Source organism: Nipponia nippon, unplaced genomic scaffold, assembly GCF_047370975.1.
Source record: "Nipponia nippon isolate SJK-2023a ecotype South Korea unplaced genomic scaffold, ASM4737097v1 scaffold_5, whole genome shotgun sequence".
Taxonomy (NCBI): domain Eukaryota; kingdom Metazoa; phylum Chordata; class Aves; order Pelecaniformes; family Threskiornithidae; genus Nipponia; species Nipponia nippon.
In genome coordinates this window covers 15,158,434-15,174,042 of record NW_028262369.1, presented here as the reverse complement: position 1 = coordinate 15,174,042, position 15,609 = coordinate 15,158,434, and the positions used below count along the sequence as shown (strand labels likewise).

Genomic DNA, 15,609 nt, shown 5'->3' with positions numbered 1-15,609 from the left:
CGCCCCGCGGCCCTTGCTCGGCCCTTGTTGCCGGCTTCTTCCGCGGGGAGCGGGCCGGCCGTGGGAGGAGCGCCGCAGCGGGTCCCGGCCTGCCCCGCGGCCCCGCCATGAGGGGGGGTGCGGCCGGGGATGCGGCCTCCGCCGCGGGCGAGGCAGCCTGGCGCGGGCCGTGGAAGCGGCTGTAGGCAGGAGGGGGGTCGGCTCTCGGTGGGGTTCAGCAGCCCTCCAGAGCCTGAGCGTGGCCGTGTTTTCCTGCTCGAAAAGAAGCACACGAGTTCTGTTCGCAGGCAGAGGAGGAACGGCGGAGCCCCGCCGAGCAGCGCCTGCCCCGGGAGGAGAGGCTGGCCTTTGCTGGGGCAAATTCAGCCCCTGTAATCCATTCCGAAAGAGGAGCGGGGAATGGGGAGGCTCCACCACTGCTGCACCTCTGAGGACGAATAACAGTTTATAGCCAAACTCTTCACTAGGAAACAAAACTCAGGTTTGCCACTGTGGCAGGTTTCCCGGCTCCCGTCCATCCAGCAGCAGCCGGTGCTGGAGGTTTTGCGGGGGTGTCCCAGGACCCACCCTGGCCTCAGCCTCTGGCCCCGGGGCCACCCCCCCGCACAGCAGGGCCACCCAAGGGGACCCCCGCCGGGGTCCCTGCGCCTCTCCGGGGCCCTCTGTAGCTCCCAGTCCTGACTCCTCCCAGGAGAGGAGCTTTTCCTCAGGAATTGGTTTTCCCTTAACAAACAGCGGCTCCCTGCTCCGCTGCCTCCCCTCTCCCCGAGGTACACTGCGCTGCCAGCTGTCCTCAGCACGACCAACCCTCCTCCAGCCTGACAGTCCGCTTCAGAAGAGAGCGGCGCTGTCTTTGCATCTGCCATTCCTAGAAAATGCCTCTTTTTGACAACGTTATTTCCAAGTGATGTAACTAAAGAGGACAAACCCACGGCTTCCTCCACCTTCCCAGCACTGCGAGGCTGCACTTGCAGGCTGCAGGGCCCTCCCGCACCCCTGCTTTCTCAGCTGTAATTTGGGGGTCGGCTGTTTCGGTGGAGGTAAATGGTGCGTTTGCATGAACAAGAGGCAGCTGGGAAGCGTGCCCGGTTTGGCAGAGCGCGCAGCCGAGCAGCGGCATCGCTGGGGCAGGCCGGAGCATCGGACTCTGGAATGTGGAATGTAAACAGAGCGTGTTACCAGCAACAGCCCGGCTTCGTGCTATAACCCAAACCTACCGTGCTGTCTCTTGGGAGGAGCAAAACCCACGCTCCTGCCTGCTCGAATTGCAGCCCAGGGGCCACTTGTCACTTGTCACATTGGATCAAATCATAACTGTAAATAAGCTGTGGCCCTTCTCCCCACTACCCGCCCGAGCCCTGGCATTTTCAGCTATTGAAACTCCGGCCTCAGCCTCCGTAGCTTGCACCCGGCTTTAGGAAGCGACGTAAACCCGTTGTGCAGGGAGCCCAGGCTGTGCTCCCAGGGCTGAGGAGTGCTGGCCCCAGGAGGGAAGTGCCTTGTGTTCCTCTGAGTCACCTGCTCGCCCGCCTTGCTCTGGACAAGGACAGCAAGGAACAACTCCACTGCCTGGCTATTTGAATGTTTTCATGACTTAATGTTTTCAAACATCTTAAACTGATGAACACAAACGTTGAGTGCCTGCTCACCCGAAGCTGCATTTCAATAGCTTCACCCCACGCCTCCCTGTTCATTTGCAATGGGAGCATGCTGGGCTCACCTGGGATCTGGCTCGGAGGTGCTCCGTGACAGGAGAAGGGTGATGCTGGTAGCATCCAGGTTAGGTGATGAAGAGACATGAGTGGCTGGCGGCAAGTCGGAGGGAGCTGTGGCCAACACTAGCCCTGGGACCAAGACTCATTTGTCCTGAACCTAGTGAGGGTCTTACAGACCCTCCTTCATCCTCACCACCTGGATGGGGTTCTTCTTGCACAAGATCCTCTTCCTCATGAGAGAGAGAAGTAGCATTTTCTCCATTTTTTGGAGGGGAAGGCTAGGCAGTAGGAGAGTAGCTGCTGAGTACACCAATGTGCAGATCTGCCAACTTCTGCCTTTTCCCTCACCTTCTCCAAGACACTGACAGATGCATGGTGGTTACTGTCCAAGAGATTTGGGGTTAGATTTGTTAGAGGACGTGTTTTTTGGGGATGAGAAAAATATTGTTTACATTTATGTAGAAAATGAATACGCAGCAACAAGACAGCAAAAATCATAGCCTGGACACGGACTGGAGAGCAGAGTTGTTTGACAGGACCTGTGAAACAGGCTCTCTGCTGAAGTGACCCAGCCCAGCAGTGACAGAGCTGGGGATGCCCGAGGTCCCCTGGTTCCGTGGGCACCTCCTCCTGCCTCCCACCAAGCACAGCACAGCGAACCACTGGGGGTCAGTTAAACCACACTTTTTATTGTATTGTATTCCATGCAATATGTTCATGTTTTATAGTATGACAGAGGGAGGGATAAAGATAAATGTTAGACATAAACAAAAGCAGAAAGGTCATTTGTAACAGGTCCTGAGAAGGAAAGGCACATTGTAACCACCGAATTCAACAGAATGGAAACCTTGGACAGAGGAAGACAATGCTGGAAAGCGGAGAAGGGATAGGGGTGTTTCAAGTTGGGTGCTGTGGAAGCAGGTTTGACAGCAATCTGCATTTCCCCACCCACCAAGGTCTGTAGTTCAAATGGGTTTGGGGACCTCAATATTCAACCAAACCACTTCCACACTCCCGTCGCCAGAGAGAGTCCAGGATCCCCAACTCCTCCAGGCTTAGTCAGCACCAAGGGGCAGTGCAGGACACAAAGCTCCTTCCTGCAGAGACCAGCTGGGAAAGGGCAGCTGGTGGAAGGGCTGCCCAGCGCTGAGGGACCCCGAGCCATCCCCCACCCAGCAGTGCCAGATCACAGGAGCACTGTGGACCACGGCATCACTGGTGACCTGTGGGTATTGCTATTCGCCAACATCAAAGACCACAGGGAAGGGAAGGCCGGGGCGGAGGATGGGTACAGCAGTGAAACGGTTGGCACGGACACTGGCACACCTCTCCGTCAGGTCAGACACCGGAGGGACTGTAGCACCTCAAAGGGAAGCAGCAGCAAAACTGTGTGCGGTGCCTAATTTAAGGCAGCGATTGCCACTTGTGATCCAGCGCCAGGAAGCATGAGGTTCCTGCCAGAGCAGCACGGAGGGCTCCAGGACCGGACTTGGATGCTGGGACCCTGCCGGTGCAGCGACCACAGCACACCCTCCAGCGAGCTGCTCTCATGCAGCGGATATGACGGGGTACTTCTGGGAACTGTCACACACTGGAAATGAGCACAAAACCAGGGCAGAGGCTTGCAGTGCTGGGCTCACGCTATTGCTCCCACAAGGCAACCAGGCACACATCTCTTCCAAGCACCCAGCCCCACTGTGACAAAGATATGACGGTGTCTTGGCTTGCAGGAGAGGAGACGGTTCAGCTTCACCTTGAGATCAAGAGCAGGGATGGTTCTGTCATCACTTGGCTATAACAGAGCCAGCCTTGCTCCTGTGACTAGATGTTGAGATGTGTTTTGCATGTTAAAGAGTGAACATTTAGCAGCCCAGATATCTTCTTGAGCCCCTTTTCTTTAGTTTGTTACCTGTGACCCTTTCCCAGTCCCTCTAAGCCATCCTCAAGGTTGCAGACAGGCTGAAATAGGCAGCAAGAGGGCAGAAGCAGGAGGCAGGGGCAGGGCTGAGCCCAATGCCTTTCCTGAGCAGCATGAGATGGAGATGGGTCTGCCGCTGGACACAGGTCCCTCCCCAGGCAGGTGGTGGACACGGGCAGGGGTCTCACAGCCTGCAGCATGGCAGGGCAGGGATGGAGTTGAGTTTGGGAGGTTTTACTCAAGCCTGCGGGCAGAGGGTTGCGTTATGTTGGCGGTGGGCAGCCCGCGAGCACAGGCAGGTGGCAGGGCTTCGCCTCGAGCCAGTGGCCGGGAGGAACAGCTCAGGGCCTCCCTGGCTGAGATCAGGCACAGGTTCTCCATCTCTGACCAACCCAACCAGGAGAGAAGGTTGTAGGAGCTTTTGCCTTTACACTGGGCTCTGGGAGAGGACCGAGCTGCCTCTTGGCTGGGGCTTCATTCAGTCCATGGCACAGATTGTAAACTTTAGTCCCTGCTGAGAGATAAGGTAGGTCTAGATTTAACCTCCAGGTGAAAGGCTTTTTAGTTCGTTCTGCCTGGCTGCAGCCTCCAGCAGCTGCTCAGGGCTGGCGTGCCAGCAGCACCGTCTCCCCCACTGCAGCCCAGCCCTGGGAAACCACAAAATCCTGAGAGCTCAGGGGGAGATGCTCTGGGATCTAGCTCAGGCCCTGGAAAGCCTGGGCGAGGCGGGACAGGAAGCAAGCTGGAGGCAGGCAGTGCTCTGCCATCACAGCGTTACCTCTACATCCGACTGTGCCAATGCTGAGCTGCGCTATGAGGTCATCATCTGTGGAGGTAACAGCGCGATGAGAGGGTGTTCCTGCTGCTGGCTGAGGACTCCACGATGCTGCCAGTGCCCAGGGCTTGGAGCTGCAAGGAGGCCAGTGAGCAGACAACAGGTAATGCTCTGAGCCAGGGCTTCCTTCCAAAGGCCATAAGGAGAAGTGATCAACATCCAGGCGGAGGCAGGTGGCTCTAGCGTCGAGCCCTGGAGACAGGCCAGCACCAGGTCCCGGAAGCCTTACCACCAATGCTCTCAGGACGTGATGACGGCTCAGGCCTTATGATCTGGAGCACACACGGGGGTGCAGGGCTGGAGTTGAGGAAGATGGGGGGAGCTTTCCTCTTCAGCTGCAGGAAATCACCCTGGTGCCTGCAAAAGCATGGGATGTCCCCTCATTGCTTAGGCCAGGGCTGGCCATCGGGGCTGGTGCTCATCTCCTGAGCAGGCTGTGTCCACACCAGCACAGACAACACCAATAGCAGGGAGCAGAGAAAGGAACAACGGCCCACAACCCTGCAGGGATGCCACGGCGGGGCTATGTACAGACAGCTGGGCAGGAGCTGGCATCTCCAGGGAGCAGCGCCTACAACTCAGCCACCTTTCTTCCCCTGCACGCTCACGCTGCATACGCTCTGCCGCAGCCCCCATGGCTGAAGCCTGCTCCTCACACGGCTCCTGTCTCTAGGCTCGAAGGCATCACCATCCCAGTATCTCCACAGCCAGTGCATCAAAGCCCCCGAGGCACCACCATGGCCCCCATGTTCTCAGCGGTACTCCATGTGGGCTTGGGCAAGGCTCCGTGCCCAGCAGATGCTACAGGGGATGAACCTGCCACGGGGCTGGGCCTCCTCCAGCACTTCCCTCTGCCCCACAAGGCTTAATCCACAGCATCTCGCCAGCTGCCGAGGGGAAAAGGGGGCTGGTACTCCACAACCCCCCCTAACCAACATCCCCCAGCAAGTTCACAGCTGTCACCAAGTGGAAGGGAGAGGATGAGGTGCAGAGCAAGTCATCCCCTGGTCTTGCAATGGAGTTTGGTGGAAAAATCATTCTCTTCCACCCCCTGGCTTGGGAAGAAGAGCACTGGGGGACATCATGTGTGCCCAGAGCCAGCCTGGCCCAGGGGCTGTAACCATGCTCACACGTGGGCAGAGAGGAGGAGGTCGTGCCCACACTCATGCACCACATGGATGTGCTTAAAAAACTGGGAATTGTGAGTGTGGGAGGGGGGTTTCCTGAGACCGCAGAGAAGCAAAGGCCGCATTGAACAGTCAGGGACAGGCGCGCTGGTGTCAGAGCTGTCCTGCCTTAAGGCTGCAAGTGTTCCAGGTACTGCGGCAGCGGGTTCTCCTTGACGTATTTCTGAATGTACCAGCACGTCAGGTGAGCTTTCAGGTCCTCCTCCACCACAAAGTCCAGGGCTGCCTGCAACCAACCAGAGAGGACAGATGGGTTACAACCAGCACCCCCAGCCCATGCTCTCCTCTGAAACACCCCGGGGGTCTGGACTCGCATACCCCACATGCAGCTGGGAGAAATGGCAGGTTGCCCTCACATACCCCCTGCACGAGGCAGCTGGGGGGAAAGGATGGCCATCCTGCCACAGCATCCCCAGTTGAACCAGAGGTGTGCAGGGACCCCCCAGGTAACCCTCAATGCATCCAGCCTGGTAGATGCTGCATTGTGGGTGACCCAGCCACATCATGTGAAGGCCACCTTTGTCACCCATTTGCCCTGGCTTACAGGGCTAGGGAGCAGCTGTAATCCCAAAGCATCACCCTGGAGTCCCCCCCACCACTCTGCTCGCAACTCCTCAGCTTTCCCTGCATGACTATGAGCCTCAAAAGCAGGGCCCAAGGCAAGAAAAGGGCTCATGAGGGCCTTGAAGCTTTGAGATGAGGGGGTCCAGCCCCCAGGAGAGGCACTGCATCAGCCCCTGCAAGGTGGGCGCGAGGGCTGTTTGCTGCGAAGAGGAAAAGGCTGACCCTGGGCGAGCGGCTGGACGTGCTGGCACTCACCCAGCCCCTCTCACCACCAGAAACAGGAATATCTGACCATAGATTTCCACCTGCCCCGCCAGCTGCTCCTGTCTCCCATCGGAGCAGGGATGGTTCCTGTGGGGCATGCGTGCAACACCAATGCAATGGGGCCTTGCTTCAGCCAGGGTCTCTAGCCGCAGCTGGGACAGCGACAGCTTCTGCCCAGGGGAGAAGGGGTGGCTGGGGCCGTACCTTCGCGAGGTGCTTGGCTATTCCTCTCCCTCGATAGGCGTCCGGTACTTCCGTGTGCTGCAAGTCCACGATCCGCTTCCCCACATATTCATAGAGCAGCACCGCCTTGTCGTGGCAACCTGGGGGATGTGGGAGAGGGGTAAGGCACGGGATGTCCCCAGGGAACCCCAGGCTCCCGGCCTGCCGTCGGATGGAGCCGTTCCCCAGGGAGCCCACAGTAGGGGACAGGTAGCTTTGGGACTGCTACAACAGCCCTCGCATGGCTCCACGCACCCATGGGAACGGCTGTGGCGCTGGGTGGGCTCACGCAGTGGAAAGTCTCAGCAGAGATTTTGCTTTCAGTGACACTTGGACATCCCTGTTGGTCCCCCCCCCCTGCCCCGAGGGGCAAGCAGAGGCAGATCTGCTTGGCTTTTCCAAGCCCCTGGACCTTTTCTATCCAGCCCTGAATCAAGGGCTGACATGCCAACACAACACATTTAGGGTAGGAAAGCAGCTGGTGGGGAGGGGTGGGATGTGTTGATGTGGGAGTGAGCAAAAAGAGGGGGAAGAACAGGACAAAGCTGACCCAGGTAATGGCCAATTCCTTTCTCTCTACAGCACAGTTTTTTGTCGTGGCATGTAGAACAGGACAAGGTTTCTTGGCCTGGTGTTGCAGCATTTGGACAGACACATTTTGGGGAAGATGCTGGGCGAGGTGAATCCCACAAACACAGAGGAAAGTGCACACAGGCGTGCAAGGGGGTTTGTGCACGCACATTTACGTGCACACGCACATAGAGGCTTCCTGTTGCGACACCCTGACCTTTCTCACAGCAGTTCAGTTACAGGAAAAAAGAAGTTTCAGCACACATGTAAATCAGAGGAGAGCTAATAACACCCCTCCAGCTTTGTCTGCAGAACCTGAGCTTCTGTCTTGAACACAAAAGCAAACATTTCATTTCTAGAGGGTTTCTGCATTTAAAAGTGAGTTTCAGAAATGCAAGCTTCCAATCAAAGAGACAAGCCCAATTAAAATAATGGAAACCTTTCCTTTCCCTCCAACGGTTATTGGAGGACGAAGGGCCACAAGGTTCACCTGCATTTACTATATGCTTTAACTGAGCTCAATACGCTTTATTTTATTGCATTTCAGCTGACAACTCCAGCCCAGTTCCCCTGATCCCTGTATTTGAGAGGCACTAGAAATGAGACCATTTGAATTTTGTGTTTCAAGAGAAGCAGCTCAAGTTTTTGTTCCTGCTCCTTTCAGGCAGAGATTCAATCCTCCTACATCGGATGGAAACCTTCGCATTTCCAGCCTGAGTTTATTCCTGCTGGTTTCTACCTGCTCGTTCTTGTGCCAATGCTGTTCTTGGGTGGACAGAAATAATTTCCCTCCCTGCCATCCCCCCAAGAATTTACAGGCATCCGTCCTGCCCCTCTCAGCCTGTAGTTCACCAAAAAGCCAAGCTCTTTTAGTCTCCACAGATGCCAGACTCCCCTCTCTGTCTCGGGACGGAAGGTTTGTGGTGAACCGCTGGGACAGGCAGAGGTAATGGGGTGGGGACGGGGCTGAAGGGGTGCTTGCCTCTTCCCCATTAGCAAGACCAGTGCAGATGAGATCCTATAGCCCCATTTTACAGCTGCAGATCTTTGCAGGGGAAAAAAGGGAGAACCGCAGCATTTTCCTGTGTGGATCCAGGCATCCAAACAAAGCCAAGAGCCAAGGGAGCAGCTGCAAAGCTGAGCTCTTCCCCAGCAGCACAGACCTGTCTCACTCGAGAGAAAGCCCGCCCAGGTCAGGGCACAAGCAAAGCCGGGTGCCCTCACCCTCACATCAGAAGCGACACATTCAGCTGCAGCTCTCTTAGAGGTGCTATTGGCAGAGCTGGCACCACCGAAGGCTGTAAAATGCTCTTATAATGGTAGCTTTCACATGCTCCAGACCTTCCACTCTGCTCTCCTCCCAGGCCAAAATTTTCCATAGACTCTGCCTGAAGCTTTGGTAAGTTCAAAATTAAATCCTTCTCTAAGTGATGACAGAGCAAAAGATTGTTTTTTTAAAAAAAAAAAAATATACTTTTATACATTATATTTATACATGATCCATATAGAAGTATCACCCACAAAAATATGTTTTAAACCAGAAGATGATGCAGTGTTTGAAGAATCTCAGATCTGCCCTGGACAGACTTTCCCTCGATATTTCCTGTATTGGAGTAGCACCACAAAACCCCAGCCAGGACGGGAGCTGTAGGGTGCCACTAGCACACAGATGAACACACGCAGAGCCCAAAGGATTTTACAACAGGCTCTGCAGAGAAAGCCAGTGCTGCCAACACTGTGGGAAACTGGTCCCAGTTCAGAAAAACACCCCGGTTCGGCCACTACATAAACGCATCTGTATGTGCTCACCTCAGTGATGGGACCCTGAGCCAACCAGCACATGAAATCAGGGACACTCATGCCATATGGTTTGGTGCAGGCCCTGCAGGTGACATCAATGGCTTGGGAGGAGACCACTGCTGCGTCCCCACTCCTGCGCAGCCCTGGGGCTGGGCTGGGCTATGCTGAGCATCTCCTGGTCCCTTGTCTCCAGCTCCCTGCTGCAGGATGGTGGGTGATGCAGAGCCACAAACTGAGCACCCGGGCTGCAAGAGGAGCTGACGGAGGCGGACAGCCAGAGGTGAGTGGTTATGCTTAAAGGTCACCGCAAATACACCCTGCGGCCCCTCCAGACAAGAGCATGTGAAGCCAAACCCATAAGCTGGGCACAGGTGAATGCACAGGACTGCACTGCCACCGGGGCTGGAGGTGGGAAAAAGCCCTGATCAACAAAGGAGAAACAAGCCAGGATCCAAAAGGATTTCAGTCTTGTGAGACAGCATCCTGCCCAGATTCTCCACTGTCTACTGTCAGGCTGTGCACTCACTGCAGCCCTGCCTCCACGGTGACGCCGGCTCACGGCACAGGTCCTGCAGGAACAGCCTCTCCTGGAGATCGAGATCCCTATTCCTCTACTGACAGAGACTGAAGGTGGCCATCAGCTCATAAAGGGAGGGAAAGGATCAGCTGGCAGAAAGCCTCTTTCCTTCAAAAACAGCTGCTCTGCACATCCTCTCCACACCGTCCTCACTGTGGCCCAGAGCCTCTGGGAAAAGCAGGGTGAAGCAGGCTGTACCCCCAAGCCACGACTGTTCCTGGGTTTCCCGTGAGCAGCTCCAGGCATAACCCTTGTTTTCCCACCAAAAAGCCTCCCCAGGGCCAGAGGGAGGAGATGGGGGAGCAGAGGCACATTGCTGCAGTAACAATGCTGGAAGAAGCCTTGCTGCTATGTACCTTGGGGGGCTGCCCCCGGCAAAGGAAACACTGCAAAACCGGGGGAGCTGGAAGCAGCGCTGACCCCTTGCAGTAGCAGCCCAGCCCCAGCTTGTCTCAATCCCCCCTAAGAGAGGGCATGCAAGCAGAAACCACACCAAAACATGGCAGAAGAGGGATGCCACAAGCCGGCCTCCCGCCTGTCTCGCCCCCTTAGACTTCGGGGCAGGGATTTTATCGGCCTGCACAGACAGAGCTTGGCAAAACAGGCTCAGGTCTCAGCCGGCCTGAGCAGTGCCCCGTGAGCCTGATCACGATATTTGACTTGCAGACACTCCCCTGTGCAGCGCCTTGGCTTTGAGGCCACTGTGAGCAAGGAAGTCTGAGTCAATGCAAATCAGCACAGCAAGAAAGAGGAGCAAGAAGAGGCTGCGCAATGAAAATGGCAGCAATGGCAGCACAGCTGGTCCCCAGCCCTCCCTCCCTCCCTTGAATCACAGGGTGCACAGGGAAGGGGAAGCTTTTCCAGGAGGTGGGAGAGAGATCAGGTCTAAACTTGCTCTCCATGGAGGGTTTCCACCGGGAACAGCAGCACAGAGCTTCCACCCAAGCAGGGCGGACTGCGTTGGGCAGCAGACGAGGCCCCTGTGCCACAGGCTCAGCCACACAGCCAGACACGAGTCCCCAGGCTGGGCAGATCGTGAGCCTTGGAGGAACAAGCACCGAGCCCAGCCCCAGCCCTGAGCTGGGGAAGACACAAGCACCCTGCTCCAGCCCATCCTTCGCTGGTCCCCTCTCCTGGGGCGTGCACGGTACCTGCCCGGTGAGGGAATGCTGCAGCACTGGCAGCACAGCAGGACCCGTCCCCCCAGCCTGAGGCCTTCTCCCTGTCCATCTGTTCTGGCCCCAGCGTACAATACACCATTGTGTGCCTGAGACCAGAGCAGGGCAGGGGCCCGGCTGCTGCCTGCGGGCCAATTTCTGCGCTCACCAGCCTTTGGAGGCAGCCCCGGAGCTCCAGCCTCCTTGGGCCACTGCTGCAAAGCCATTCCCCAAGAGCAAGGGGGTAAGAGAGCAGACACCAGCCCCATTTCCTGCTCTCAGACCCACAAAAGCCCAGAGGCAGCTCAGCTCTTCTGGCTGCTGAGCCAAAAGGTGGCTGCCGAAAGCTGCATGTGGGGCGAGCCAAGAGGACGAGATGTCCTGAGGAGCGCGTGCATCCCGGGCTGGGGCTCGCTGCACGCCGCGGGCTGGCCTTGCTCCCTGGGAGCCACTGGCACGTTACTACGGAGAGAAAACACAACAGAGCACAACAGACAGCGCCAAGCGGAGACGGCGCAACCGTCACCAAGGGGCCTCGCTTGCAGGAGCGGCAGTGGGGGGGCACTCTGGTTTGAAGCAGTTTCCTGTTTAGGAGCTCTCTCAAGGCGACTGTGGTACGGGAGAAGAGTGGGGACATCTTGATGCAGTGGCCAGATCCCTTTGTCCCCACTGCAAACACGGCAGCTTTCCCTTCCTGGAAGCATCCGCCCTGGCAGGGAAGAAAGCACCAAGGCACGACCTGCTCCCGTTTTCCTCATACGCCCGAGCCTGGACTCCTGACAAGGAGCTCCCAAGACTCAGATCAGCAGCAGGCAAAGCAGGAGCTTCCAGCCACTGGATCCTGCCCAAACCCAGCTGAGGAGGAGCAGGAGGTTTGGGAAGCACAGCTTTCTGCACCCACGCATTGAATGAACGGGAGCGTGGGCGTGCAAGAAGCTCGTGCATCCCTGAGGGACTGGAGCCAGCCAGTGCTTGCGGTGAGCCCATCTCCCGACTGGACAGCCTGATGTGTTTGATGGGTATCAAGAAGTCAAAGAGGCTACTGCTAAAAGTGCTGTTCCCCTGCCCCAGGCAGCTGTGCCAGCAGCTGGACTGACTGGCCAACTACTTTGGGGTGGGGGTCTCTTTGGGTTTCTTGTTTTGACCAGAAGTTTTCTCTTGGATCCAAAAAAACCCCCAACTATTCCTGACAAAACCAGCCTATATGATTCCCACGGAAGTTTTGAGCTTTGACAAATTGATGTTTTCTAACACAGTCACTGCATCAGGAGGTTTCTGGCTAGCTCGTGCTGTTAGTCACATCTTAACCAATTACAAATCCAGTTGGGCTTCTTTCTACCCTCCTCTCAGAGGGATATCGAAGCTCGGGGAGGTCTGGTTATAATCAGCTTTACTTTCAGCTTCTCAGTGCTTCTGTATTTGGGATGCAAGGAAAAGGGAATGTGTTAAAGTGAAGCAGCTGTTTCTATCAGAGTTTTAGGAGGTATGTGCAGCAATGACGGCTCAGAGAAGGGAAAGACAGAGCAACCCAGAGAACGCCAAATGCAATTCATCTTTCTTGCATACAAGGAGGGAGTCCCAACAGGAGGTTACATGGGGGCACAGAGGCAAACACAGGCCGATGCTGAAAACAAACACTTTCACAACTAGTTCACAGCTTTTACAGTGTCTCAGGCCTCTTGCTACAGGAATTTCCATAAGAATATCACCACAGAAAGTTTTCTACCCAACATCATGCTACCGTAAAGCACCAAGCCATCAGCCCATAGACCAGCTATTACTGGAGATGAGCAAAGCCTGGCTCCTTGGTCCACAAGGTCGATGCACCTGTGTTTTCCCAGAGCATCACCCACACTCAACATCTAGCTGAAATGAGGACCGAGACACCAGATACAAGCTGACCCTGGAGCCCACTGGCGAGCTGCTGGTTCGCCCCACAGGCTGCTGTTCACCTCTGCCACAGCGCAGTAACACAGGACAAAAGTGCTCTGAGGGACATGTGGGTCACACTGAAGCTAAAAATCTGTGCCTGACCCTTTTCTTGTCATTCCCCTGTGTGCAGCAGGGAAAACCTGCCAGAGCATTCAGCATCACTGATGCTCATTGCACCAGAAGCGGGAGCGATGAAGAGAGTGGTGCAGGAAATAAACAAACACCCCGCCACGCACTCCCACAGAGATGGTTATCTTCTGCCCGCCTTCCAGGGCTTGGCTGTTATCAACAAAAGCCTAACAAGAAGAAGCAGAGATGGATCACCCGCCCTGCGTGGATGTTAGTCAGCCCAGCGGCAGGAATACCATCACGCCAGGACGCTGTGCAGCTTGGCTTCCTTACGTGGCCAGTGCTGAACTCACAAAAAAAGGGTTCAGTTTCCCTGAATACCCAGAAAAAACCCAACCCTGACCACGGGAATCCACCTACAACCCTGGGGAAGGCCGTGGCTTCCCCAAACTGCGATGGTCCCCTCCTGAAGCAGGAGGATTTGTGTTGATTTACACATGACTCCCACCATGGGTCCCACAGTTGATTCTCTCAAAGTTTGTCCTCTCCAGACCCGACTCATCCCCACTCAACCACCAAACGCTACTCGGCCCATGGTGTGGCTGGCAGAGGTTTTATTCGGCAAACCACAATAAAAGGATTACATTTCCCTAATAACTGTTGGTCCTTAGCTCTCTCCTCTTTTTCATGCACATACAAACTTTGCCAACAGTGACAACACTGTGTTACAGCTCTCGTGATGGCAGTGGGGACCCGTCACCTGGGACCTCGTTTGATCTCTCTCTGTTTGAAATAAGCAGTTGCTGAAATTGTTTTCTCCGCACCCAGCACACACGTCTCCTCCTTGCTTGCTCCACCACTGCTGAGCCTCCAGCCTGCACTTTGTAATTAGTGGTTGAAATGAAAATGGGGTGGGGGGGGAAAAAGAGTCTAAAATAAAATCCAGACTATTCCTGTTGTTTTATTAAGAATGCCTCCTACAGTCTGTATAATTTCTGAACTACCCATTTTTTTTAAAAAAAGGCAACTACCCTGCAATTTCTGTAGGGCAGTGAGACGGCCTGTTTTCCCCAGAGTGGTTCTCGGCATGACAAACAGACAGGGAAGAGACATTGGGATCGTTTAATATTTAGGATTAACCATTAAGAGGATGGCTGGAAAGGAATCGGCGTGCCATAAAGAAATGTCAGTAGCACCTACTTTTCTATTTGCTCTGCCTGATACATGACAGATCTGTTGGTGGGTCACCGCGTCACCAGATCTCTGCAGCCCCGGTCCCACGGATGCTCCTGGCAGCCTGGCTCCATGCTGTGGATCCTACTGAACTGGGTAGGATCCCACAGCGCCAGGACCTCCACAGGCTGCTCACATCCCCAGGGGTCTTCCCTGTAGGAATCCCACCAGAAAAGCCACCGAGCAGCTCAAATGCTGAGGAACGTGTTCCCACACCAACCCGGTGTGGCACCTCCACATCGTCCAAAGGCACCTGCTCGGGGGGGGGGGGGGGCGCCCAGCTAGTCCCACCAAAAACCTGCCCAGGCCAGCATGGGGCTCCACACCCCAACACCAACCAAGGGAGCCAAAAGACCCCCAGATCTCCTGGGCCCAGCTTTTAGGGGGGCTGAATGGATGTGGGGCACCAGCAGGAACAAGGAGCACTGGGGAAGGTGGGGGGGGGGCGCTCAGAAGGGTATTGGGGGGCGCAGTGGGGGGACACGGTGGCAAGGTGGGGTGTACAAGGGAAGGTGCCGTGGGACACGGCAGCACTGGGGGCACGGAGAGAGGAGGACTATGAGGGGGGAAGGGGGAGAAAATGGGGGGGAGGAGGGGGGGCTGTAGGTACTGGGGGCCCCGGGGAGGTAGAAGTGGGCACAGAGGGGAGCAGGGAGGGTACCGGGGAGCCCTGGGCCCCCGTCCCTTACCGTTCAGCCGCACGGTGAACTGCCGCCGCTTCCGATCGTGCTCCACCTGGATGGGGCAACCCTGCTCCAGGAGGCCGAGCGGTGCCGAATGCGCCATGGCCGGACCGGGCCGAGCAGGGCCGGGCCGCAGGCGACAGGGAGCCCCGGCAGCGCCGGGTCCCGCCCCGGAACGCCGAGGGCGGCGGCGGGGGAGCGGCGGGGCCGGGCCGGGCCGTGGCGGCGGGAGCCGCGGGGCTGCCACCGGCGCGCGGCCGCAGGAAACCAGCTGTGCGCCACGTGCCCGCGCCCCAGCCAATGGCCGCGCCGCTGTTTTGTTTTGGTACAGACGTCCGGCTCTTAAAGGGACAGCGCACCGCCGAGCCGGCCATGGCGCGGTCCGTCCTGGTGCTCTGGGCTGGTGCGGCCGTGGTGTATTGGTCCTGTACTGGTGGTCTGGAAAAGGACCTCGGGGTGCTGGTTGACAGCCGGCTGAGAATGAGCCAGCAGTGTGCTCAGGTGGCCAAGAGGGCCAATGGCCTCCTGGCTTGTATCAGGAATAGTGTGGCCAGCAGGACCAGGGAGGTGACAGTGCCCCTGTACTCGGCACTGGTGAGGCCGCACCTCGAGTACTGTGTTCAGTTTTGGGCCCCTCACTGCAAGAAGGACATCGAGGTGCTGGAGCGTGTCCAGAGAAGGGCAACGAAGCTGGTGAAGGGTCTGGAGCACAAGTCTTATGAGGAGCGGCTGAGGGAGCTGGGGTTGTTTAGCCTGGAGAAGAGGAGGCTGAGGGGAGACCTCATTGCTCTCTACAACTACCTGAAAGGAGGCTGTAACGAGGTGGGGGTCGGCCTCTTCTCCCACGTAACAAGCTAACGAGCGATAGGACGAGAGGAAACAG

The 15,609-nt window shown here is 56.6% G+C and overlaps 1 protein-coding gene across 6 annotated transcripts; it reads right to left on the bottom strand.

Annotated features, from left to right (window-relative positions):
* Positions 1-2,384: 2,384 nt before the first annotated feature.
* NATD1 (N-acetyltransferase domain containing 1) lies at positions 2,385-14,998 on the bottom strand. 6 transcript variants are annotated; one of them, XR_015699146.1, is made up of 4 exons: positions 14,733-14,998; positions 6,688-6,806; positions 3,625-5,881; positions 2,385-3,468 (listed from the first exon to the last, which is right to left on the bottom strand). XR_015699146.1 is itself a non-coding variant. In XM_087733973.1 (4 exons), exons 1-3 carry the CDS (start codon positions 14,827-14,829, stop codon positions 5,765-5,767), a joined length of 333 nt encoding a protein of 110 aa, XP_087590099.1. In that variant the 5' UTR covers positions 14,830-14,998; the 3' UTR covers positions 2,385-4,825; position 5,764. The 6 variants fall into 6 exon arrangements, 2 of the variants coding, with proteins under 2 accessions (XP_087590099.1, XP_087590097.1); XR_015699144.1 differs by having other exon boundaries at positions 2,385-4,147; positions 4,412-5,881; XR_015699147.1 differs by having other exon boundaries at positions 4,412-5,881.
* Positions 14,999-15,609: the final 611 nt, after the last annotated feature.